The 26,294-nt window shown below is 34.5% G+C and overlaps 2 protein-coding genes across 10 annotated transcripts; both read right to left on the bottom strand.

Moving 5' to 3' along the window:
• Positions 1,342 to 16,093, bottom strand: LOC109726634 (sn1-specific diacylglycerol lipase beta). 7 transcript variants are annotated; one of them, XM_020256360.1, is made up of 14 exons: positions 15,917 to 16,093; positions 9,594 to 9,729; positions 8,535 to 8,754; positions 8,349 to 8,449; positions 7,753 to 7,874; positions 7,585 to 7,676; positions 6,828 to 6,933; positions 6,489 to 6,640; positions 5,819 to 5,946; positions 4,701 to 4,822; positions 3,698 to 3,795; positions 3,339 to 3,607; positions 2,585 to 2,939; positions 1,342 to 1,951 (listed from the first exon to the last, which is right to left on the bottom strand). In XM_020256360.1, exons 1-14 carry the CDS (start codon positions 16,037 to 16,039, stop codon positions 1,867 to 1,869), a joined length of 2,109 nt encoding a protein of 702 aa, XP_020111949.1. In that variant the 5' UTR covers positions 16,040 to 16,093; the 3' UTR covers positions 1,342 to 1,866. The 7 variants fall into 7 exon arrangements, with proteins under 7 accessions (XP_020111949.1, XP_020111948.1, XP_020111946.1 ...); XM_020256359.1 differs by lacking the exon at positions 15,917 to 16,093 and adding an exon at positions 10,399 to 10,926 and having other exon boundaries at positions 3,444 to 3,607; XM_020256357.1 differs by lacking the exon at positions 15,917 to 16,093 and adding an exon at positions 10,399 to 10,926 and having other exon boundaries at positions 5,828 to 5,946.
• On the bottom strand, positions 18,222 to 24,605 carry LOC109726699 (3-isopropylmalate dehydratase large subunit, chloroplastic-like). Of its 3 annotated transcripts, none has more exons than XM_020256460.1 (15): positions 24,311 to 24,605; positions 23,652 to 23,783; positions 23,083 to 23,253; positions 22,250 to 22,402; positions 22,072 to 22,140; positions 21,868 to 21,984; positions 21,638 to 21,712; positions 21,438 to 21,515; positions 21,244 to 21,339; positions 20,992 to 21,041; positions 20,482 to 20,536; positions 20,211 to 20,342; positions 19,445 to 19,492; positions 19,199 to 19,357; positions 18,222 to 18,738 (listed from the first exon to the last, which is right to left on the bottom strand). In XM_020256460.1, exons 1-15 carry the CDS (start codon positions 24,356 to 24,358, stop codon positions 18,598 to 18,600), a joined length of 1,524 nt encoding a protein of 507 aa, XP_020112049.1. In that variant the 5' UTR covers positions 24,359 to 24,605; the 3' UTR covers positions 18,222 to 18,597. The 3 variants fall into 3 exon arrangements, with proteins under 3 accessions (XP_020112049.1, XP_020112050.1, XP_020112051.1); XM_020256461.1 differs by having other exon boundaries at positions 18,598 to 18,738; positions 23,652 to 23,786; XM_020256462.1 differs by having other exon boundaries at positions 18,598 to 18,738; positions 23,652 to 23,745.

Genomic DNA, 26,294 nt, shown 5'->3' with positions numbered 1-26,294 from the left:
TTAGCTATTTAATCTTTTAGAATTTTAATTTTACTATCCAAATTTTTAATTTGTTTGATTTGATTCAGCTAACGACACTTTGACTTCAAAATATAGGCTAATTATTTACTTTAATGAATTTATAGTTGTAAAAACTGCATAAAATATATTGACTATATTTATAAATATAAACAACGATTTAAATTTTGAAGTCAAAATATAGTCGACTACCTCAAATCAAACAAATTGTGAGATTGAGTAGCAAAATCAAAATTTTTAAAGATTTAGTAGCTAAATCAAAATAGTGCATAGTTCAATAAGTTCTATACATGTTTACCTTATGTTATTTTTTAAAACACTGCTTAATTTAAAAGGGAAAAATATATGAAGAGCCTCCGAGTGTTTAGCTCGTTTATAAATTAGTGCCTGAACTTTTAATTTTAATAAACAAATCCTTTAAACTTTATTAAATAGTTCAATAGGCTCTTCTTCTCATGCGAATTTATTTATTTCATAGCCATTTTGATAGAACGTCGCGCACATAATTATATGAGACTTAAAAATATATATATAAAGAAAATCTATTTTTCCTCTTCTAACTTTGACAATTAAACATGACAATCGAAAAATAAGGTAAACTGATTTATTTATTTTTTTTGGCTTTTCTTATATGTGTTAGAATACAAAATATAAATTTGTGTGTTTTGATGCTTTAATAAACTATATGAAACATATAAGACCAAAACGATTGTATANTGGCTTTTCTTATATGTGTTAGAATACAAAATATAAATTTGTGTGTTTTGATGCTTTAATAAACTATATGAAACATATAAGACCAAAACGATTGTATAATTAATAACTTTAATTGAATAGAGGTCTATTAAACTATTAGATAAAATATAAGAAATCTTTTTACCTATATTGAAAGTTCATGCGCCTGTTTGTAAATAAGCCAAAGTTCAAGGGATCTCCATACATTTTAACCAAGGGTGTATGCATAGCATTGCTAATTTAATATACAAACCAAAGTACTGTATTTTCATATCATAAATTGATTAATTTGCAATGCATTCCAACTAAATGATATCATAACTGATTAGTTTGCAATGCATTCAAACTAAATGATATATGACAACTAAAAAAAAAAAAAAATAGAAGAAAAAAAATGCTTCCATTATTTTATTTTTCTTGTTGTCAAACAGACACCTTAATAAATGTAAAAATTAGAAGAAACCCACCATTACCTCCTACACCAAAGCCCATTCCACATCTAAAACTATTGAACTCTCACTCATTGGACCTTTAACTAAAAATTGCATTACTTAAAAGAAAATGTAAAATGCCAATCAGCTTCATAAGTTTCATATATAACCCCTCTCATTCCTTATATTCAATTCAAAGGGTATAAGTAAATATAGCGATGACTCCGACAAAGTCGACGAAGCAGATACACATTCTATTTCGAAAAAAAAAGAGCACATTTTAAATTTGTAATTGACTTATTCTTTGTTCAAAGGTATATCACATCTTTTATCTTGGTACATTTTCTAATCCACAGCTAGGGTTGAATCTGTACAGCAGTAAGAATATTTATCATAGCAAACAAGGAAATATCATCATGGTGCATTTTGAACATTATGGACCGCGAAATTTCTGCGGGTTAGTGCGAAGGAATCAACTATGTATGTGAATCGCCTTGAACTCGCGAAGAAGAACACAGAATCATCTTCACAAAGTTTCCTTTTTGTTGGTTAGGTGAAGTTTGGCAACGTTCAACAATGGAAGAGTAGCTACTCTTGAATCTTTAGTTGTACGTGAAAGAGAGTAATTTTGCAAACATTTATAATATTTCTGTTGATATAAGGTGGGAATTGTAGGAACTGATCATACCAAATGTTGTTCAATGGATAAATCAGCACTATTTTGAGACTTTTGGGCTTCTAAAACTCTTTGCATCGCATAGTGGCACCTGCAATTGAAGGAATCAATAGAATAGAACAATAAGTTCAACAGAATGGATCGCAAACCAAATATAGAAAGTACAAATTCCAATTGATTTAGCAACCGCAATTAGATAAGATAAGATGTGCTTAATGTTCTATTTTAGGAAACCAATGATTTTTTTCAGTATATAATAAATGCCTAAATTACACTTTTGGCCATCAAATTGTGAGATGGATAACATTTCGGTCCCAAAATTTTAATTCGTTGCAATTTCTTGTTCGAACTTTCTAGATTGTTGCAAGCAAGTCCCACAATATAATTTAGTTAACTGAATGATATTGTATCGCTGATGTGGCAGTAATGTGACAGTGGTGTTGTTAATAACGTAGCAATAACTAAAATGTCATACATCATTATCACATCAGCAACACGCCATTATCCAGTCAATCAAATTGGACTCTGAGAATTGACTGTGAAAATCCAGAAATTGTAACAAACTAAAGTTTGAGGTTCAAAGCGTCACTCGCCTAATAGTTTAAGGACCAAAAGCGTAATTCAGCTTATAAATGTTTCAGTTATAGTTTTTAACATTATGATAGAGGCTTAAGGCATAAAACACGCTACGTGTACTTAGGAAACCACAAGAAATGCAATTTACCTCCAGGGTAGATGATCAATAAACATGTATGGTGTTACGACAATATCCCTGAAGCTTTCTCTTTTCGCCAAAAAGGCTCTATGCGAACCATCTTTGTCATGAATGCTCCAGAATTTCCACAGAGGCAAGACACTTCTAGGTTGTCGTACTATGTGAATGATCAATCCCGGAAGAAACATCTCGGGGGGCTCTACAGGTATATCTCTGTAAGTTGTTTGATATCCTTCAAAACGACAATACGGATCCCCAAATTGAACTGTTTTATCATACTGGTCAAAGTTTTGGTCTTGATAGTTGTTGTTTCTATGAAGCAAACTCTCCTCATTATTGAGCTCTTGATAAGGGCCGCCCCTCTCTGCATCGAGATTGTAAGAACACTATTAGAAAACTACCTTCAATAGTAAACCTGATCAAAAATTTGAATCTTCAGTCTCTTTGAGCAAGGCTAGTGAGTCAACATGTTTATCCGACAATATTTTCCATATGTAACCCCTCAAAATTATCTGTTTACATTTATATATCCTTGCAAAATATAAATTTACACGTAGCCCTGCACTAAGTGAAATGCTCCTCTTTAGAAACTTTTTCTAATAAAAACCTTCTATGTTTTCCGTGAATTGGATGACTCTACGTATTTACGAAAGAAACTGAACTATTGAGTATATACAGAAATTCAAATTTTCTAGCAGCATATATATGTGTGTAAATATATGACTTATGATTTTCGTGGCGATATAAATGTAAAAGCCCCTACCTCTAATTGTGTGTTCAAACTGCCTCCTATTATGTATATGATTTTTTTCATCCCCTACCAGATTGCTTGTTATGGAAGCTGGTAGCAAAATGCAATGGGAATCACCATTTTCATGGTATTTATTTACATGAAGAATCCTCCGGGCAAGCTTTCGTATCATTGCTGAATCAGCTGAAGAATCATCCGAAAGAGCAGTAATCGCAGCAGATCGAAGCCTGAGGATTGAACTGACCGAAAGGCGCGCAGAATATTCATCATTGTATACAATGCTGACAAAGAAAAGGAAAAATTTCTGTGTAAGTCTGGAGAAAAGCTTAGATAAACACAAAATTTGGAATGATAGTATTATTTATACTTACGTAGTAATGAAGTCTGAACAGGCTTCAGCTAATACAAAATCCAAACAAGGAAGGGTTCCATAAGCATACACATGTAAGTTTGGGTAGCGTCCATAAAGCTGCTCGATACAAAGTGTTTAGTATTCTACCAGTTAACTCATTATTGAAGTTATGCACCAACTCACAAACACGCACTTAAACTTGGAATTTATATTATGAGAGAGCATATAAAGGAAAAGTTACAGTTTAGTATTTACTCCTAACTGAGTTGACACAAAATATGGGCATCTTGCTTTCACACCTTGTTTACACAAGCAAAAGAATATCCATTACATTTTGCAGAACATAAATATTAAATCAAAGGGAAAATTTTCATTAAAGAATAAATGGAGCAATTAGAATGAATCTCAAAGTTCATCAAGCAAAGCCTCAACCAATCTTCACATACGGTTATATTAACTGATCAAGATATAGAAATCGATAAAGAAGAAAGGATGATAGTCAAATGTGAAGTCATTCCACAATGATGGAATTTCTTTAATTGTTTTCACTTCACGAACCAACCGTAGAGCATGCTATTTCAGATTTACGAAACGTTATCTTTTTCCTATGATTCAAATTGCAGTTTGAAAATTAACTATTTAAACCATTTTATTAAGAGTCCGTTCTTGCAGGAAGGTCACAGTAAGTTCATATGAAATGAAGAAAGATACGATACCTGATACGCAAAAATTTTATTGCAAAATTAGTAAAGAAACATGGAATTGCATAGAAAGGAAGAATATCCCAAACCAGGAGAAAAATAGGGGAAAAGACCTATGAAAACATAGAATAAGGACATAGACTACCAAAACTGCAATGTTGCTGCAATTTTATAATTAATGTCCAGTAAGGTTTGCTATTTAAACTAGTTGTTTATCCCATGCACTGTCACATCATGCTAAGAAGATAATGAATGAAACAAGAAAAGAAAAAAAAGAAGGATCAATAAAGATTCAGAAGAATTGAGTGAATATATACTTACCCTCAGTCCCAGGAGTGTAGCAACAGCACCTCCTAAAGAATGACCTACAATATGAACTTTGTATCCATGACATTCACAGCCCACTCCCAACAAAGAAGACAGATACCCAGATGCTGAGTTTTCTGCCATGAAAAAAAAAATCATTCAGTTGTAGCATAATGAAATGCAGATTTCCCTGCACAAGAACATAGGAGTGCTACAATAATCTTAAATAAATCATTTTTGTGTTACATTTAATAATATGTTCATGACAACAATTGGCAGGTAAAGATAATAGGGACTTGGCATGTTGCAAAACTCCAAACCGATGACCTTAGGTTGAGAAAGAATGGCACTAAGACAGTCAGAGGCCAAAACTACATTTTCTCTGCCCAGACTTGTTGGTTTCAGTAAAGATTAAGAGGAAAATAACTGACACTGGCCTTATAATCGAATACCAGTTTTAATTAAAACTGACAAGTTTTGATTGAAACCTAGCAGTTTTGGTGGAATTACTGAAACATGTGGAGTTCTCAAATCAGGTGAAGACGAGGGTTCACACTTCACATAACAATACATATTAGCAGCGACCATCCTCTTAAGTCAGCTTCAAGTCTAGTATCCTCTGAATGTGGGAATTGACAATCCCGCAACAGACATGCCTCCAACAAATAAAAGCTTGTTGACGCTAAATTATCTGATTTCCCGATGAAAGAAAAAATGCAGAGAAATTTTCAAAAAAATTAGTTTGAGCTTAACTTCATTATCACTAAATCTTTAGTCGGTGATAAGCTATTAGAAAGGCATGTGACATGAATGAAATGCAAGTGCATGTTTAGGGCCTCTTTGGTCATGCTGTTCAGTATAGTGCTGTTTGACAAACTGCTTTTGCAGTAATATTAACCTACTAGGAGAATCCCTATGAAAGTCCCTTTAATGTCTACAGCATTTTTGGGCTCAAATTTGATCTCAGCCTTCTGACACAGCAAAGGTTGTATCAATCACTTAACTAGCATAACTGTAACTGAAAGGGAGCTTGACCCAACAGGTACTACAGGTGTAACCAGAACAGACTACAAAGTACGACAACTTGAGAGCACGTAGAAGATGGAGATGAAATAAACGGCTGCAGTTCTTGCCTTTATCGCCTTGTTGTCCATCAATTTGCATGAAAAGCTCTCGAGCAGACTCGACAATCCCGGCATGTCCATAATGTGGGAAAGAGGAAATAATTCTTTGCCTCGTACTTTCGGGTAAGTGTTCACTCCTGAAGAAAGGAAAAAAATGTATTACTTTCAATATCCTGTTGTGTATAGAATTGAGAATAGCAAGAGACAATCGCCAAAAGTGATATAACATTGTAGTTCGTAATTACCAACTACAGATAGTAAGATCCTGATAATCACTATGGAAGATTTGAAGTTAGAGAAAGGAGCTACCTCCATATAATATGGAACAAAGAGCAATAGGAGAAGGGAAACAGACCACCCAATAAAGTAAATAGTATCTAATCACAACAGCTTTGTTGGTTGTAATGATGAGTACATTAATAACAGGACTACAGAATATCAGTATACTCTAAGCTAGAACCAAGTAGAGATAACAGTACACAGGAAATCAGGTAATTTCACACAATATGAGTTCCATACCTATTGCACCAGAGTAATTTGAAAGAGATATTGCATTAGAAACATTTACAGCATTTGTGCGCCAGCGTGCGCGCGCGCTCGCCCGCATGTGTGTGTGTGTGTGTGTGTGTGTGTGTGTGTGTGTGAGAGAGAGAGAGAGAGAGAGAGAGAGAGAGTATACAGCAGCCCATCCAAATCTTCCAAAGTAAGTTCACATTCCCTACACAATCCATCAGTTATAAGATCTTCAGGAGTCTCAGTTCCACGTACAGCAATAACAACAGTTCTTTGATCATGGAGAACCACAACGAAGTAAGCAGCCTCACGCTTCATCTGCATCATCAAGAAAGCAGCAAGTGAAACAATTATCAAGAATCATCCATAGTTCGATAAGCTATAATTAGATTACTTAATTAAGCTATAACTAGATTCACATTATCACTGATTAAACCAATACTCTGAGGTGCTATTTGTGAAGAAATAGCACCTTCGAGCTGTAGAAATAACAGTTCAGTCTTACTTGACAGACACGGCCTCGTAGAAGAGCTTCAGGTGGTAGATTAACATACTTGAGAAAGGCCGCAGCATGTCCTCGCCACCAATTATCACCTTCAAGTACAGGACGCCTTAAATAGAACTAAGATAACAATTATTACGTTTGACCAAACAATATGATATGCTGTCATTTCTCAAAAAATATGAAAATACTGCAATATTGTAGATCATAAAAATCAACACAGAAAACGAAGTCTTTCATCATCTAACATAGCATAATAAAACAAGTAATATAATAGTAAAATATGAAGTGGGACACGATAATGTCTGGATGCTGTGAGCTTGCAGTACGTTTTATCAACATGAACATGTTACAGTTAACAATACTGTTAATTGGGAAGTTAAGGATAAAAGCATAAACAAAAGTTAGAGTTTATTTAAGCATATAAATCCACTAATTAAGAGAATCAAAATTTTATGACGCAAACTACGCCCAAGAAAAATGGTGAGGATGTACTTGGTAGCAAAATGAGCAAAACAAGAGTTTGTCCTGCCAAGAGAATAACTTTAAACAAAAATAGTTGAAGCAGACACAAGCATGAAGTGTCAATAGTCAATACTATCTGCCCCAATATAGTGGTCCGCCGATCCTTTAATCTATCAATTATACAAAAGCTTCTGGTGCATTTAGAATTATATCTAATGGTGGCAGAAAATAGGTAAAATATACAGGCAAGCTAATGTTACAACTAAGATTAAATTGGATAAGGGGCATTAGAAACCTGTTACGAGTCCATGGAGTTAAAACCCCTTGTCTGTAGAGCCATGCACAAGGAAATAAAATGGGGTTCCGTCCAAAATCAAGTAGCGGCCCCTGTATCAAGACTATAATCAAATATAATGCTAGGAGTCGGACAAAAGATGAGATGGTATAGAATTTTGTGTCTAACCGTGTAAGCAGCTTCAGCAAATGGATGGTATAGTGCAGCTTCTTGAATAAGTTCCTTTGGTGCCTCCACGAGTTCACTTAGCATGCTAGGTGAGTGTCTATGACTTTGTAATAGAGCAAGTCCTGAACAAGACAATAATTGAAATGTTTGAGCACAAAAAATAAAGCCTAATGTAAAGCATGTAAATGTCTGAGTGTTTTATAGTACAAGAAGTTTAATCAAATTCAAACACGGAAAGAAAACTGTACAAAAGTCCTTCTAAATGTGTGATGTTGAAAGACTCGAATAACATAGAAATGAAATAGGGGCACAAGAATAGCCCCTTGATATGATTTGTATCATTTGATACAATTTTGACTCTTTAATTCCCCACTCTTCCTAAGATACTATGCAGCAGATACACAGTGACATGACAAATGATTCATTTACCCAAAAAAGTAAATTATACTAAGACCTCAGAACTTAAAGCACAACATTGAAGCGTTGTACAAGCATGTGTGTGGGGGGGGCCGCGGGGGGGTGGGAGGGGGCTTGTGGGGAGTTAAGCACCAAGTTACTTTGTACTGAAAATTTAATACTTCATGGAGATAATTAACCTGCAAGGAGTTCCAAATGTCCTGTTCCTGATGCTCGATATGCCACCAAGTCACCTAAGAGTCTTGCCACAGAGTAAACTTCGTCTTCTTCTAAGACAGTCCTAATTTGAATTATAAAAAGAAATCAGACAAAGACTAAACTAAAACTAAAGCTTCATTTCACATAAATGAAAGAGAGAAACATACAAATACTTCGCACGTCCTAGACAGCACAAAGCCTCTCGAATCGCATGGTCAAATACCTCTCTGTAATGAGCTTTCCATGCAGTATCATGAGTCGCATAAAAGGACCTCCACTTTAATATGTCTGAACCTGTGAAACATTGCATAATAACTACCACCCACACCAGTACAAGAAAAGAAGCTAGTATAGTTTGCTTCCATACTTGACCAGCTGTATCCTGACCTAGATTTTAAGCAAGGAAAATAATTAATAGGTTGTAGGGATAAAAAGAGCTAATTTACTGCCCAAAAAAACGAAGTGACGAAAAAATTGTAGCACTTGAGAGTTCAAGCCTAGTGTTTGAAAGAAACATATCAGAACTAAAGCATTCCTTCACCAACAAACATAAAAATAGTTAGAAATTTGAATAGTAAGAATTCTGTACATGATGCGAACAAAAAAGATATCAGAACTAAAAAATTCCTTCGTCAATCAACATAAATGTAGTTAGAAGGTTTGAACAGTATGAATCCTGTACGTGATGCGAACAATAGAAATCATGCAATCATTTTCCCAACAATATGGATATGGCTAGGATACAACCCACAGAAAAGAAGACTAGCCAAAACACTAGTATTAGTTTCTAGAGGGTTAGCCGGATTAATATTCATGAAAAATCCACGCCCTTCAGAGCTATGTAAGATATGAAATTATTAACTAAACCCAGCACACCACATCAGCCCTCACACTGCCCCCGCAATCTGCCTTTGATCTGATCTCATATTTCCAATTCAACCTTTCAAAAGAAATTTACTTTTAGATCAATGAAAGCCTTGGAATACGGGAGGATCACTTGGTGGCATGTGGCTGATGTGGAGGCATATAATTTCAGGATCTAAGCAGATAGTTTGCATTATTATCCAGAAAAGGAAAAGAAAGTTACGAGATTTGTGCAGCAAACAACCAACAAGTTCAGCTGGTGCCTTTTACATACAAAATAATGTAATGGCCCATGGGAGTAACAATCAACAAGTGTAAAGGATAAGCAGTAAAACTCCAATAAGATAAATCAATATACAGACCTCCAAAGCATGCTTTCGAGTTCCCATTGAAAGCAAAATCATTTATAATGAACATGAGATAAACTGCTGCAACAAATTGCAATACAGTGACCACCATACCAAATCTCGTCCACCATAGCCACCGCTTGTATCTCACCTGTTTATCAAGATAAGAGAATTTAGACATGAAAAAAAAAAATTTGCTGAATAAATGAAGTATGCTACATAACCATTTGATTCATGAGTAAATGGAGCAAATCTATGGATAAAAGAAATTTTCAATACATTATGCTGCATTTGAAATAAACAGCCGCTAAACCATATCTAATCATGAAAAGGAAGTTCTTTTATGATGTAGTGCTGTTAAATTGTGTGTTGTCCGTACAGTGTTTGTTTAAAAAGCACTATAGTTGCATCCCTTCAACATATTTTCGCTGCAGCAAAAGTAGAAACACATAATTGAAGCTTCTACTTCTCATCAGAGTCTCATTTCCGATTCTCATTACAGCAGAAGCACCAAACTTTTCTGGTATACCAAACGCCCTACTTGAGGTGACTGATGAACAATATGCAGTCCATTGCTATCTATATGGTGTTTCTAGCAGAAGCAATATATTAAATCCCTTCAACATATTTTCCCTACAGCAGTAGTAGAAGCGCCAAACTAGAGCTTCTGAAGCTCATAATCTCATTTGTGTTTCCTGTTACAACAGAAGCACCAGATTTTTCTATTTCCCAAATGCTTACCAGAGCTACAAATCTAGAACCCTAGATCGAAATTTAAACAAAAACTCAGCTCCCTCGCGCATCAAAAGGGAAAAGGTACCCGTCTCTCGCGGCGAAGAGCGCCGTCGACGGCGACGGAACCGTCCACCAGATACCCAGCGATGGTCTCCGCCGTGGCGTGCTGCGCCCTCGCGGCGCCGACCATGGCGGCGACCCTCACGCCGGCGACGAGCGCCGCCGCCGCGACGGGGAGCTTCGCCGCGGCGGAGCAGCCGGAGACGACGGAGTCCAACAGGACCCCTCCCAAAAGGACGATCCCGAGGTTTAGGACCCCGACGAGGAGGGATATCCACCGCACCATGCGGAGCTTGGAGGCTAGGGTTTCCCTCTCCGCGGCGAAATCGGCCATGGGAGGAGGAGGAGGAGGAAGAGGTGGGGGACGAGGCGGGAGATTCCGGGAAAGGTGGAGGGCATTTTAGGTATTTTGGATGGGGAGCGCCATTGTTGATGGTTGTTACTTGTTTACGAGGAAGAAGGTGTGGAGTGGAGTAACAAGGTAAAATTGTATGGAGACCCCCTCAACTATAGTTATTTCGAAATGGCCTCTAAATAATTTTTTTTTTGTGTAAACTTCAAATACCACCCTGTAGTTTTGCACTCTTTCACTTTAATACCCTGCTGTTTAAAGTGTACCAAGTTAGTATCCTATGATTTTATTTTTATCTATAAGCTTTTCAGCAAATATTTTATTAAATTATATACAAAAAACTTCAGATACTCCATGTAAATTTATCGAATATTCACTTTAGCATCCTTCAGTTTTAACTTTGTCACTGATTTAATGAAAAAAATAGTAGAATCGATAATAAAAAAATAAAAATAAAAATAAAACCATATATTACTAAATTGATACACTTTAAATTATAGGGTGTTAAAATGAGAAAGTATAAAACCACAGGGGTGGTATTTGAAGTTTACCCTTTTTTTCTCTTAAGTAGATTTACTAGAAAAATAATTAAAAAACTTTCTCAAATGTATTAGTAATATTTACTAAATTTAATAAATTTAATTATTTTTATTAAATAAAACAAAATTAGTTACTAATTAATAGAATCACTACATTTGGCAAAATTTTTAACTTAAATAAAAAAAATGTACACTCAATTAGCTCATATTTTATTTACTCTACACATTAAAAATTGTATCGGTGAGCTCAATTCACTTTTCCACTATTTTAAATAGATCCAAAAATTAGAATAATTAGCAAAGTAGTTTATAAAACTATACTAAAACGAGTTGATATATCACAATTTTTATCTCAATATCAGCTTATTTGTGACTCAAAAAATAGATAAAAAAAAAATTAGATTAAAAAGATCTCCCACTTTGCTAATGTGAGTAAAGTTAGAATATTTTTATAATAAAAAAATAGATGGACTCTTGCTAATATTAATAAAATTGAGAGTTTATTGGACAATGTTCATTCCATTGATATGATTCTACTGCATTAATTATAATGAGTTTTATCTATTAATTTATTCCTGTATAGCTCCACAGTTGGATTCAATAATTGTATCCAAATTAAAACTTTTTTAAATAATAATAAAGTACAATAATAATCAACATAATTTTTAATGCAAAACATAACTAAGACCACTGAAGTGCAAAGAATGTTTTTTATTATAATTTAGTCTAATATGCAACAGTGCAAGGGTGCTTTTCTTGGAATAATTACCTATATACCCTTCAAAACTTCAAAAATATCTCATCTACCGGTACCTTTTTTTCTTTCCAATATACGCCTTATATGTTCCTCCGTTATTCCAAAATACCCTTATAGTTACCACCTGTTAAGTTAATTTGGCTTAAACGTGAGTTAAATATCTACCACAGTTAAAAAAAATTAAAATATCACTTTTGTCCTTAACTTAAGGGTGTGAAACAACCGTTGTACTCTAAAAGCTTAAGCTGTTAGAAAACGATGTTTAAACATTTTTATATTTAACACTCCCCCTCACATCTGGGCTCGAGACTTTTTAGTCAGCCCATGACGTGGGCTTGAATTAAATGGGAGGAAATTAATATGCTAGGAGTATGGTGTGACTCGAATTCAGAACCTCCTGTTCTGATACCATGTGAAACAACCGTTGTACTCTAAAAGCTTTTAGAGTACAACGGTTGGTTCACAAAGGGCAATAAGAAATATTGGTGACAGTAGAAGAGTATATTTGAAAAGACTAAAAAACACAATACTTTTTGTGCCCTAACTTAAGGACAAATAAGAAAAATTGGTGATGGTAGAAGGGTATATTTGAAAAGGCAAAATAGTAATTTTATATAGATAACAGAGTTTATTAACCGATTTTAATTCTAGAAGTATATTAGAAATAGGTTGGAACGTAAACAAGGTATTTTCAATATTAGCCTTCTAAGAGGGGTTAATCAGAACGTCGAAAATTTTTCAGGGGTATATAAGCAATTGCCCCTTTTTTTTTATTAATTTAGCTAATAGGCTATTTAGTTTCTCAAAGAAGTGTGGAAAAAAATAATTTTTTCTGTTTTCCATCCGTTCGCTTCCAAAAACTCACTTTTTGATAAGCTTTTTTTGAAATTTTATAAAAAAAATCTAGCATTTTTATTTTTTTAGAAAAAATCTGAAAACGAAAACATTAATTTGCCAAAAAAAATTGAAAAAGAAATTTTCAAAAAGACTTTTTTTTAAAACCAAACAAACAGAAAATATGGAATCTTTTATTCTTGGATTTTTTTTTTTCACGCTTTTTCGACAAACCCAACACTCCCTAAAAAGAATTTGTCGAGGGAATTGCTTTTGGATCTAGTTCTAAATTAAATTAGTTGAGGGGGTCTCCATACATTTTATCCAGTGATTGGGCTAAAAACGCCCCATTTATTTTAGTGGACCATATTAGGACCAAATGTAGAAAATTACCGCATTTTGCTCCTTCGTAGCATAATTTTTTTTTAAAAAAAAAAAGAAAAAGAAAAAACAGTTCTTTAATTCGACCATATGTTTCAAAATATACACTCTAAATTATTTGAATTTTAAAAAATTTGAATCAACACTGTAATATACACTCTAAATTATTCGAATTTTAAAAAATTTGAATTTTCTGACTTTACGATATTATTATTAATCATTTGGCCTCAAATTCACCTTGTATTAACTATTAAAATTACTAATTTCGAGACCACTTTAATATTAAATAAATGGTATCGAAAATTATAAAACTTAGTTTCTTAAAAATTTAAATAGTTAAGATTTAACTTAAATTGAACTCCAATTTTGAGATGCACCGGCGGGGCGCAAACTCTATTTAATTTTTTTTGTAAAAACATACTGAACTATCTAAACTATGGATATATCATTTTAAATCGACTATTTAACTTTTAAAAATTTTAATTTTACTATCCAATCTTTGAATTTATTTGATTTAAATCAGTCAATGATACTTTAACATTAAGATTTGAATAAGTCTTTATTCTTACAATTATAAATTCATTAAAATAAATAATTAGCTCAAATTTTAAAGTCAAAGTATCACTAACTCACTCAAATAAAATAAATTAAAAGATTAGACAGTAAAATCAAAATTTTAAAAAGTTGGATAACTGACTCAATTTTTTGTGAATTCTAGGATGAGAGCGCAAGATTCATATACTCCTTTTTGTGAATTTTCACTACAACGGATTTAAATTTTTGTGAATTCTAGGATAAGAGTGTAAGATTTATATACTCCTTTTTAAGGTTAGAAATCTTGAATTTACAAAAAGTGTAACTTCACAATACGGAGTCTAAAATTTAATAGGGCCATATATTTTACGAGTCATTCTCGACAATGATCTTTCTAGCGATCAAGTAATCCCAAATTCACTCTATATTAATTACTAAAGATTGTCAATTCCAACATTATTTAGGTACTAGACAAAAAATGTTAGAAAACTACCAAATTTGGTTTCTAAATAGTTCGAAGAATCTAAAAAGCTGTTTGGTTGCATATCATAGAAACTGTACTGTATTTATAACTGTATGCCTATTTAAATTCAATGCTCGGCTTGATACATTTAAATTCAACTACTGTAATCGAAACTGTACGAGAAGGCTAAATTGTAGCAGCTAAAAGTATTCCAAATCAACTTTAACAGTGCGGCGGTAAGGATTGTCCATGCTGCCCCTGCAGCCCCATGCTGAGGTCCTGCTGGCATGTGACATAGGTCGTGCCAATGCCAACATCGTATTGACAAACTTTTTTTTTGAATCTTTTTAAGTCTTTTTGAAATAAAAGCTTTTACAAATTTTTTTTTTGTACTTAAAAATGTATAGATCTTGTACAACTACTAACATTTATAGTAATTACTAAGTTCCATTACAGTATAAGACCAACTTTTAATTAAAAAATACAAATAAAAAGATTATTTTGGTTCTTTTATCATTTTAGATAGAGTAATTTTATCCGCAGCAGTTTTTTTTTTATATTTTTGTCTAATTTTAATTTTGATTTTAAATTCATGTATACACTTTCATAATGAGATTTATATTCTCAGAGTAATAGCTAATATTGTTTTTTTATTTTTTGAGAGATAAATAGCACGCTACCCGCTTCCTTTATTTCATTTAGAAATAAATTTAACTAAAAAAATTAATCAATTAGGATTCGAACTTGGGACTTCGGATACCAACCACTTGCTCTAAGAATGGTCGGTATAATAACTAATATTGTTAAAGCAAGATGTTCAAAATATGATTAGATACAATGTATATGCTCTGGCAATAATAAATATTATTCTGGCTATATCAATTCCCATCTTAATATATATAAAATAATTTTTTTTTAGTTAGTACTATGGTTATGATTCTATTCTTACTTAGTTGTGTGATATATATAATAGGTAAACCACTTTTATAGTTTTTAAAGTTATTAAAATATTAAAAAATTAATTTTTTTTTTAAAAAAAATTAAAAAACAGTGCTATGCCGTGCCCTTGGCACGACAATTCTTAATTCGTCGTAACCTCAATCGCCTCATATAATAGAATAAGTAATAAATTTTTCTAAAATATACTTCTTATCTGCGTAAGCTAATCAAAAATTTTTTAATTATATGTGTTTTTAACTACACTATATTTTTAGAACCAAAATAAAAAATCATGTTTAGTTATAGTAAAATAAAACTTTAATTGGAAAGTCTCCGATCCGCCGTCACATATCAATTTTGCCTTCAAGTATTTGTAAAATATTTTTTATTATGCAAAAAAAACTTTAAATAAAAAATTATAATTTTTATATAAAATAAAAATTGCATGCGGTAGCGAATCAAAAACTTATGGATTACTCAATGAGATTTCACTGAATAGCTTTTTACGGCGTATAATTCAGAATTATGAATTTATTATCTCGGATTTTTATTTATTTATTTATTTATGCCTGATAACTATTTAAATTTTTTAATTTGTTTTAAAATTGTCAAAATAGCCTTTCTAAATCTCAAATTTAAATATTTAAAGTAATTTGTAAAAATTAATAAGAGTATTTTAGTCGATTAGGAATAATATTAGATATTTTTAAAATTTTGAAGGCTGCTTATCCCTTTATTATTTACCCTCGTCTCTCTCCTCGCGAACTCTTGAGTGGGCCTCTCCTCCTCCGCATCGCCGGAGTCGGCGGCGGCGGCGGCGGCAATGGTGATCGCCGTCATCTCCTGCGCCCTCGCCGTCCCCGCCATCGCCGCCACCCTCACCGCGGCGGCCGCGGCCGCCGCGGCGACCGCCGCCCTCGGCCGCCGCCCGCAATGCCGGAGCACCGCNAGGGGTGAGGAGGAGGCTGCGTCGACGGAGCGCGCGCGGAGGAGGGCTGGGCCCACAAGACCATGTCGTGGTGGTGGTGGTGGTGGTGGTGGTGGTGAGGGTTGGAGCGAGGACGAGGGGAGGAGGAGCTCAGCTCGATTTAAGGAGGGCGAGGAGGAGGAGGAAGGTAAAATTGCATATTAGCCCCTATATTATCCTGATATTGCGACTCGCTCCTTATTCTTTTTCTACTTAGGTTAAATTAGGTCAATAGTAAACTTTGATTTTTACTTCAATTTTATTATCTCATATTCTAGATATGAAATGATAATTAATTTATTACTCGAAGATAATCTGATTACTAATTCAGCTATTAAATTATTTTTTAAAAAAAATAATATAATAGTTGAATGATAATAATAATTTTAAAATAATATAGCACTTAAAATGAATTAATACGGGCATGTCATTTCTTAACAACTAATTAGGCATATTATTTTAAAGATAAAGGGATTAAGTGATAAAATAATAATATATAACAAAGCTCAAAAGTCAAATAATATTAATTGTATTATTTTAAAGATAGAGTGATAAAATAGTAATTTTATTAGAAAGTTAACTTTTGTTGATGCTCTAGGTTTAAGGTGCAATATAATATATAAATATAACAAAGTCAAGAGTCAAAAGTATTTAATTGAAAACAATAGGGACTAAGTTGTAATATTCGAATAAAATAGGGGAAAAAGAATGCTTGCTTTTCAGGTTCTTTGCTTGGTTTCCTGGGATAAGAATGGCATTGGATTCTTTGGGTGTTATAGGTTTTTTGAATTTGCTATTTTTGCGGATTCTAGGGTGCTAAGGGGGTGTTTGAATAGGTGTAAAAGTGGTCATAAAATTATTTTTCATCGAAAATAAATTTTCTCCTAAAATAAAATTTTAGATTTTACTTAAAACCAAACAACTCCTAAGTACAAAAGAAATACTCAAGGCACGGTTAGGAATGCAAATGGAATAGATCTACGATGAAAGTTAGGGATGCAAACGGGGCAGATCTAAGGGCGGAAGTAATGTTCCGCCTCCCGCCCCGAACCCGTGACACGTTAAAAATTATATCCTATAATCCGTCCTGTCTCGTAACCCGCCTCCCGCCGGCGCTTCGAATCCGCCCTGCCAATTAATATTTTTTATAAAATTATAATATTACTAATATGTTATAAAATATAAAATAATAATTTTGAATAATATTATATATATAATTAACAACATTAATTATAAAAATTAAAAATATCAATCACAATTCAAAGCAAAATTCGAAAGTTTCAAATACATGAGAAATGAAAGCATTAAATTATTTATATTTTGGATTTTTTTTGTAAATATATTATATTTTAGGGATATTTTTTGAAATATAAATAGTTTTCGGAGCGGGTCAAAATTCTCTCGTTTCCTGTCCCGAATCTGTCTCGAATCAAAAAATAGTTTTGAATCTGTTTATTTTCTTCCATTTACTATCCCATTCGGGGCGGATCGGGACGGAAGCTCTACCAACCTAGATTCGTTTGCATGCCTAGTGGGAGTGGTCAGTGGTCACCCTCCTCTCACTCTATTTTTTGTCTGGTCAGGACGGATTCGAGACAGATTAATTTTAATTCTATTTTTGACCTCCAGTTATCGCTCCATTTGGGAGAGCGGGTTTTTGACTGATTTTTGGCGGGTGGAAATGGATCAAGGGAAGCACCCCATTCAGGACAAATTATATTTTTTTATATTTTTAGTTTGCACTTACTCGCCCATTTGGACCAGATTCGGGCCGGAGCTCTACCAACCCAAATCCATTTGCATTCGGGACGGAGTAAATTATTTTATTTGAGTTATTTTAGTGCTTTTATTTAATTGATAAATTACGGTGGGTGACACTTTTGATCGTCAAACATAGTTGATAAATTAATCTAATACAATTTTTAGGTCAACCTTTCTTTGTTTGTTACTATTAAAAGAGTTTGCCCAATTTAGTTGATTGAATAATACTATTACGAACGAGAAATGATAAAAAAAAATATATATGACATCTTAGTCATTGTCACACATTATTAACCACGTCACGGCTATAACAGCGATGCGTTTTATAGTAAAATTTGATTGCAACAATCTTAAAGTTCAAACTAGAAATTACAACAAACTAAAGTTCGAAAACTAAAATATCACACACATCATAGTTTGAGGACAAAAATTACAATTTGCGGCCCTACTTCAATAAAATATCACCATCCTTGGACCCTCAACAAGTAAGAAAACATACTCCCATCCAAAATCATCAACAATTTTTCACCACACAAGCAAATAATAATTTGTAGGGAGACAGATTATTTAAGATGACTTTCATAAGTTACAGCAAAAAAATCCATTCTCTACATGCATTCCATCTCCTACATGCACATAGAAAAGTACAAAGTAAGCTACGGTGGACGAGTGTCGACAAACACAGAAAACTTTTCGTCTACATGAGGAACTGCCTCGGGTCGGTAACAAAGCCCGTCAACGCCGAAGCCGCTGCCGTGTACGGCGAGGCCAAATAGATCTGCCCTTCTTTGTGGCCCATCCTGCCAGGGAAGTTCCTGTTCGTGGTCGACACGCAAACCTGGATATTGAAGGATTTGTAAATTGATCAAACACAATAAATTTATAATTTAACGACAGACGCTCTTTCCTTTATGACCGACAGAGAGACCGCTGCCATCGTATCGATAATCAAGTCGAACTCGAGTAGAGCCACGTTGGCTCATTTGAGAGATTTGATTTGTATACAGCTTTGCGAAGATGCTTATTTATGGGATCTTAGTTAGAACTTAACAGTTTATAGTTCAAATCTGTCTATTTGTTATTTAAGCCGCGAGCACATTTAACAGCCCAAAGTTGTGCTGTAGAACCTGTTTTCGAATGTTAAAGAATAACCGAAAGGCGTAACTCTTTTACAGAGGACAAACTTAAAAGATGCAATTGAACTAAGAATCAAACTTCAAGGGCTAATTTTGTAGATTAACATGTTTTTTTTTTAATGATCATTGGTCTTTGTTGTTATATAGCTGAGTTATTATTACCTGAGGTTCGTTCATACGTGCGTAAGTGTCTCGGGGACCGCCCAAACAGGCTCCGCAACTAGGGCTAGCTGGAACATCACAGCCGGCCTCCTCGAATATCTGAGAGCAAGTCTTGCCGCCGGACCCTGGCACGGGGAGGCTATATATGTCCATCCAAACCTGTTAACATTTGCAAGCGAGAACCAACTAAATCATAGTAACACAAAGCCGATTTATGTCGATGTCTTTGTAGAGTGAATCCACTACCTTTTGCGTCGCAGGGACGAGAAAAGTGGGAACTTTCACCTTTTTCCCCTGTTCACAAACAAGTTTCAAGCTACATGAATAAATCGTAGATTATATATTAAGAGAGAGAAGGTTAACAAGCAGCAGAAATAAAGTAAATAAATTATTTAAAACGAGAAACAAATATAGGAACATGAATATCTTAATATGGGGACACAATGCAATTACCGAATGAGTAACCCATACAATAAAACATCAAAAAAATATGCAAAATTGTCCTTAATCATAACATGGTTTTCTTTTGAATTGTAGAACAGAAAAAGTGTTTCAGAAGGGTAGTATGGACTGATCTAAATGCTTGTATTTTGTTGCTTAAATAACAATCAGTACAAAATCAGCCTAACAAAAGTGATTAGTTTTCATATTTTGGATGTTCTTGTAGTTTGTTGCCTCTTAGGAGTTAAACCTTCCACACAATATATCATAATTACTCCATCTAAAAGACCGTCTTAAATGGTTCTCCATGAGAATATTAACCACAAGATAATCTTCGAATAATAGCTGATTAAGGTACAGCATACCATTTTCCGACACCTTCAACATGGCATATCTTAATCAAATCATACAAAATTTGACATTACTAAATTTAGTCGTCAAACTTTTAAGTCCTCAGCATCTATTTCTACAGGAGGATGATATGAAAGAGACAAACATTAACTGCTACGATAAAAATTATGCAGACTAAAATTAACTGCAGCTAAAAATTAAGCAAGCCATATATTCTTACGGAAGCTAGGAAAACCCTCGCAGCAGCCAGAAAATCCTCAGTCTTCCCACCAGTACAAGAACCGATGTAAACCCTGTCGATTTTGACGTCTTTGCATTCTCGTGCCAGAGCACGGTTATCAGGTGAATGAGGCTGAGAAGTTAAAAAAAGAATTAAACTTCATAACATAGTGGACAGATGCTATTATCTTAAAAAAAAAAAAAAAAAATTTACTTTGGTGGATATTCACTGTATTAATCACAAATTTAAGTTGTTTTCTGAAAGCACAAACCTTTGCAACTGTAGGTTCCAACTTGGAAACATCAAACTTGTAGTCGCTAATAAATCTGGACAGTAAAAGACACATGACCAATGTATGAGGATACAATAACTATATTATTTGGTAGAAAAGAAATGAAAAAGGATGAAATCCGAAATCAATAAATAAGACCGTCAAAACTTCTTGTAACCATTCCATTTTGTTAATAAATATTATAAGCACTTGATATTTGAAGGTAATAGTACATAAGAATGCTACATAAAATATTATCAAAGAGACAGAGGTTAAATGAAGCTAACATATTTAGAAATATGCGATAGTACGCATTATATCATATATTCTTAGCAGAGGTTAAAAATTTACTTCTCAAGTTGAAATCACGCAAGCAGAGATTCAATTTCATCTATGAGAGTGGGAGCAAGCAAAGTATCTTCTTTATCTAGACAATGGATTGGATCAATTCGCAAAAAATATGAGAGAACTCCTCAGAATATGATAAATATGGAAATCAAATTAAAATACCTGGCGTTATCATCGCTATAGACAGGTTCATATTTTACAGATGTCTTATCCTGCATCAAATGTTAAACAAGCATGGCGTCATAAGAGAATGAAAATGAGAGTATTTAGAGTATACAGCAAACTGGAATTAATGATTTATCAAAATAATTTAAGTCCAATAAATGGTGAATGTCAGTATCTTAAGATGCTATAGCTGTATCTCTTACGCACGCTAAGAAAAATTACATAGTGATGTATAAACACCACCCTTACCTCAAGGTACTTAAATGTAGTTTCATCCGGAGGGACTACTCCATTTTTTCCCCCGGCTTCAATAACCATATTGCACAATGTCATCCTCTCTTCCATCTTGCAAGAACAAAGCATACATTATTTTAGTGTACTCAAAGAGTCTCACTGAAAATTTAAAATATATATATATATATATCATAGGGTACTAAACATACGGTTAAACTCTCAACAGCTGAGCCAGTGAATTCCATAGATTTGTATGTCGCACCGGAAACAGTAATTTCACCAATGATCTGCAAAGTAAGAATAGAAAGAAGAAATACAAACCAAAAAGTAGGAGATTTATGCTAGAAATAACCAAATAAGGTATAAAGTAATAAATGCATAATGCTAGCGTAAAAAGTGTCGAACATACTTGCAAAATTAAATCCTTGGCAAGCAAATAATCAGGCATTTCTCCATCCAGAACAAACCTCATTGTAGGGGGTACCTGGAATTCTTATGGTCAAAAGATTTGAACACTGAAAAATAAAACTGAGGGCAACATCGATTACTACGAGGCTGTGTATACAATTTTACAACAGAAAAAAAAAAGAATAGAAAACAGTGTAAAATATGACATCCATTACAAGGAAGTATTTGGACCTTAAGAAGAACTTTCCCAGTGCCCATCACAAAACCTGCATCAGTATTGCCGATTCCCGTAGCAAATTGGCCGAAAGCCCCAGCATTACATGTGTGGGAATCGGTGCCGAGCAGAACCTAAATGGAAGATCAAGAATTTTAGAATGGTCTGCAAATTTATATAATCCTTTAACAGAAGGGGGCGCTTTCGCAAATAATATATACCTCGCCGGGCCTGCAATGACCTTCTTGGGCAAGAGCAATGTGGCATACACCTTTATAATCTGGATTAACCTGCAAAATTAAAACATTCAGCATTAGTACAATTTAAGACCAATCGAGCAATATATGTTCATAATCTCTGTAAGGATTAAAGCAAAACATACAAAGTTGGAAGTCATACCCTGAAATTACTTAGATCCTTTATATCGTAGAAATACTTAATATTTTGCTCAATACAGTAGTCCCTCAAGATATCCACATTCCGGTTTGCACGCTCATCACTGGTAAAAATGTAGTGCTCTGGTATAACCACAATCTTTTCCCTGTCCCAAACCTGTGATTACCAAATTCAATCAACGAACCGTAATCAGATACACTTCAAGCAATTCCAAATCAAAGTAAATTTCTGAGACTGGCAAGATTGATTCTAAACATATCAGATATGCTGAACATTCTGTCGCAGTTGAAAAAACAGATTCACACACAATACTGGGCTCCAAAAGATTAAAATGCAAAAAAATGACATCAACTGTATTAACTCATCAGTACTGATACAACAGTAATAATGTCAATGCAAAGAGAAAATTAATCTATATATTAACAGTTAACATGAACAAAGTAGATAACAGAAAAAATGAGCAATGTTCAGTTAAACAAGATAATATGTAAAAAGCAGTCAATAGTTTATTGTGTTCACGGAACCTCTGCATTAGGACCCCTTTTTTTGCATCACTTACACAGTAGAAAGATTTCTCTTTAAATGATACTTCCACAAGATCCAATTACTTCACACACTTATAAATATAGACTTTTTAGTTACTAGATAAATAAAATGCACCGAAAAGACATTGTCTTATACAAATTGCAAAACACTTAAAAAAAAAAAAACTCTTAAAATAGTTAGCTTACTCAAAAGAAGCTCGGTTCCAAAGTAACAATACCATGTTTGTATGGTTTCAAACTGATTGATCCTAAGTACACATTATTATATGAAGATCAAGATTTGGTGATCACCTTCGCATTCCGACCGAACTCTCTCTTGAATATCCCGAACGTCCCCGGTCCGCAGACATCATGAGTCATCAACACATCCACATTGACCCAAACATTCTCTCCCGGCTCCAGCCGTGACCGCTCCGACGCCCTGGCCAAGATCTTCTCTGTCATAGTCATCGAATGCTTTACCTAAAGAAGAACAGGAGCACAAGAAAAGATACACCATAAATACCACCCCAAAAAAAAAAAGCAAAAAAATTAATAGATAGAGAGAGCTAAAAACGTATGAAAGTTACCTGAACTATGACAATTTTTTAAAAAGACTCCCTACATTTTCAAACATACGATTCTGACACCGACCTGCATAAATTTGGGTGCGCCTTTTTTCTTTACGGAGATTAGGAAATCCTACGTGACTCAAGCAGTGCACCCAAATTTTGTAACAAAAGCGATCAAATAGCTTGAGACAAAGCTATGCACCAAAATCAAAACATTTTAATGATGGTTTGCCGTCGCAAAACCGAACATAATTCAAGCAAGTTATATACATTTAATCAGAGACAAAGGACGAAGAGAGGAGTCCCAACCAAACCGGTGGTGGCCAGAGAATGCGGGGACGGCGCCGGTGGTGCCATGACGGAAAGGACCTTTCTCATAGCACGCCTGCGACATCCATGGGCGCTGATCGAAGGGGAAAAGGATGAGCCAAGATCAAATTCCTACTTCAAAACATAAATATAAATAAATAAACAATAAGACACTACTCACGTATTGATTCACATTTACAGCTAAGTTTATTTCTAAATGAAATAAACGAAACGGGTAGCGTGCTACCTATCTCTTAAAAAAAAGACACTACTCACGTACCATTACAGCATTAAATCATTAGCAATGGAGATAGAAATAGTCCCTTCTCCAAACACAAATTACACTAAAATTACTAATAAATTACCATTCCTAAACCATTATATCATGTAATCAGTAGCAATTAGGATAGAAATAGTCGGTTTTGAAATCGAATTACTTGTTCAAACAGAAATTAATAACAAGATACTACTCTTACAGCATTACATCATCGAATCAGCAGCAACAGAGACAGAAATAATCAGAAAAATAGGGAAAAGGACAATCCGAGATCAATTTCCTTCTACAAAACAGAAATTAACACTAAGATACTACTGATATACCACTACACTATCAAATTAGTAACAAGAGACGATGTAGAAAAAGTAGGTAACTGGGCAACCTTAGGGCTAAAGAAGGCGCATTTCGAAGCCGTGAAAAGAGAAGCCATGGATTTGAGCTCGGATTGCTCGGTTATTCACCTCTAGGGGGAAAAATATGCGATTTTGAAGGCCACGGAGTAGGAAAAATTGGATCTTTTATAGGAATTTAGAAAATGTTGGACAAAGTGTGGAAATTTGGGGACGATGGAGGCGTTCGTGTGCTTCGGGGAACCAGGGGAGGGGGTTTTAGGTGGCGCAGGTCAAAATACTTTTTAAAAGGGTTTAGCGTTTGGTCCATCCTCTTGAGAAATTATTGGACAATAAGAATTGTGATAAAATATTGGCCAATTTGTATAAAAAATCTAAGAGTTTTGAGTTTTTGTAAAACTTGGTCATCTTTTTTTATTTTATAGATTTGATCCGAATTTTTAACAAACGGATCAAAATATCCTTATAACTTTTTCTATCTATCTTTTTTTTTTTTTTTTTTTTTCTCTCGTTCATTTTTTTTCTCTCGTCGAAGAAGGCAGCGGAGGCAGATGCAAAGGTGGAAACAGCCTGCCTCTCACCCTGATGCCCTTGCCCTCGCTCGCACACCCCCTGCCTTCCTCGCCCTCGACCTCGCCAAGGCCGCGCCGCAACTTTTTTTTTCCCCCTCTCCGACCCTCCTCCATCATCTCCGACGACAACGTCTCTCTCGCCCTCTCTCGTCCTTTCTCGCCCTTCTCGCCCTGTCCCTCTCCCTCTCTCCTCCTTCGCCACCGACGCCGACGCCGAGGAGGTCGCTGCGGCGCCGCAGTCTCGGAGCGGAGGCGTCCTTAGCAACGTCGTCGCCGGCGCCGTGACCGTTGACGGAAAGGCGTGACAAAAAAAAATTATAGAAGAAAGAAAAAGAAAAAAATAAAGACAAAAAATTATAGCAAAAGAAAGATGAAAATGAAATTACACTGATAAAATAAAATTGCACTTTTTTAAAAAAACGTTGCACTATTATGGACGTAAGTTACACTATTTGAGATATAAATTGCACCATTTAAGATAAAAGTTATACTCTTTAAATGAAAATTGCAATCTTTGAAAAATTTTTATGCTGTGTCTTCTCTTATTGTATTCTTTAAGATGTAAATTACATCCTTAAAATAAAAGTTACAGTCTTTAAACGAAAGTTGCACTCTTTGAGAGATATTTATATTGTTTCTTCTCTTGTTACACTCTTTGAGATATGAACTGCATTCTTTAAGAGATATTTACACTGTTCGAAAGATATTTACACTGTTTCTCCTCTTGTTGCACTGTTTCTCCACTTGTTGCATTGTTTCTCCTTTTAAAGGGTGCAAGAAGAGAAAAAATAATGTAACTATCTTTCAAACAATGTAAATATATCTTAAAGGGTGCAATTTACATCTCAAAGAGTGCAACAAAAGGAGAAACAGTGTAAATATCTCTAAAAAAAGTACAACTTTCGTTTAAAAAGTGTAATTTTCATTTTATAAAATACAGTTTACATCTCAAAGAGTGCAATAAAAAAAAAAATAGTATAAATAGCTTCCAAAGAGTACAATTTTTATTTAAAGAGTGTAACTTTTATCTTAAAGGGTGCAGTTTATATCTTAAATAGTGCAATTTATGTCCATAATAGTGCAACATTCTTTTAAAATAGTGCAATTTCATCTTCATCTTTCTTCTTTGATGATTTTTTGTCTTTATTTTTTCTTCTTCCTTTTTCTATAACTTTCTTTTTATCATGCCTCTTAGCCAACAGCCACGGCGCCGGCGACGACGCCGCTAAGGACCCCTCGCTCCGAGGCTGCAGCGCCGCAGTGACCTCCGCGGCATCGGCGTCGGCGGAGAGGCGGCGGAGGAGGGAGAGAGAAAGGGCAAGAGAAGGCGAGGGGGTGGGCGGCGAGGGCGAGGGCATGAGGGTGAGAGGCTAGGCAGGCCATTTCCATCTCTGCCTCTGCCTTCTTCAGCGAGAAAAAAAGAATGAACAAGAGAAAAAAAGCA

Source organism: Ananas comosus, linkage group 21 (genome assembly GCF_001540865.1).
Source record: "Ananas comosus cultivar F153 linkage group 21, ASM154086v1, whole genome shotgun sequence".
Classification (NCBI taxonomy): Eukaryota; Viridiplantae; Streptophyta; class Magnoliopsida; order Poales; family Bromeliaceae; genus Ananas; species Ananas comosus.
Note: the sequence above shows the minus strand (reverse complement) of the source record. Positions and strands in the feature narration are given on the sequence as shown.

What these genes read in the sequence shown, in the direction of transcription:
- LOC109726634 (XM_020256356.1), bottom strand. Translation starts at nt 10,707, where the DNA reads ATGGCCGATTTCGCCGCGGAGAGGGAAACCCTAGCCTCCAAGCTCCGC. An exon ending in CTCGAAAGCATGCTTTGGAG is followed by an intron (nt 8,755 to 9,593) that starts GTCTGTATATTG and finishes CTTAAAATCTAG; the next exon opens with GTCAGGATACAGCTGGTCAA. An exon ending in TGTTCAGACTTCATTACTAC is followed by an intron (nt 3,608 to 3,697) that starts GTAAGTATAAAT and finishes TTTCTTTGTCAG; the next exon opens with CATTGTATACAATGATGAAT.
- LOC109726699 (XM_020256460.1), bottom strand. Translation starts at nt 24,358, where the DNA reads ATGGCTTCTCTTTTCACGGCTTCGAAATGCGCCTTCTTTAGCCCTAAG. An exon ending in CCAAGGATTTAATTTTGCAA is followed by an intron (nt 21,516 to 21,637) that starts GTATGTTCGACA and finishes CTTACTTTGCAG; the next exon opens with ATCATTGGTGAAATTACTGT. An exon ending in CAGCTGTTGAGAGTTTAACC is followed by an intron (nt 21,340 to 21,437) that starts GTATGTTTAGTA and finishes TGTTCTTGCAAG; the next exon opens with ATGGAAGAGAGGATGACATT.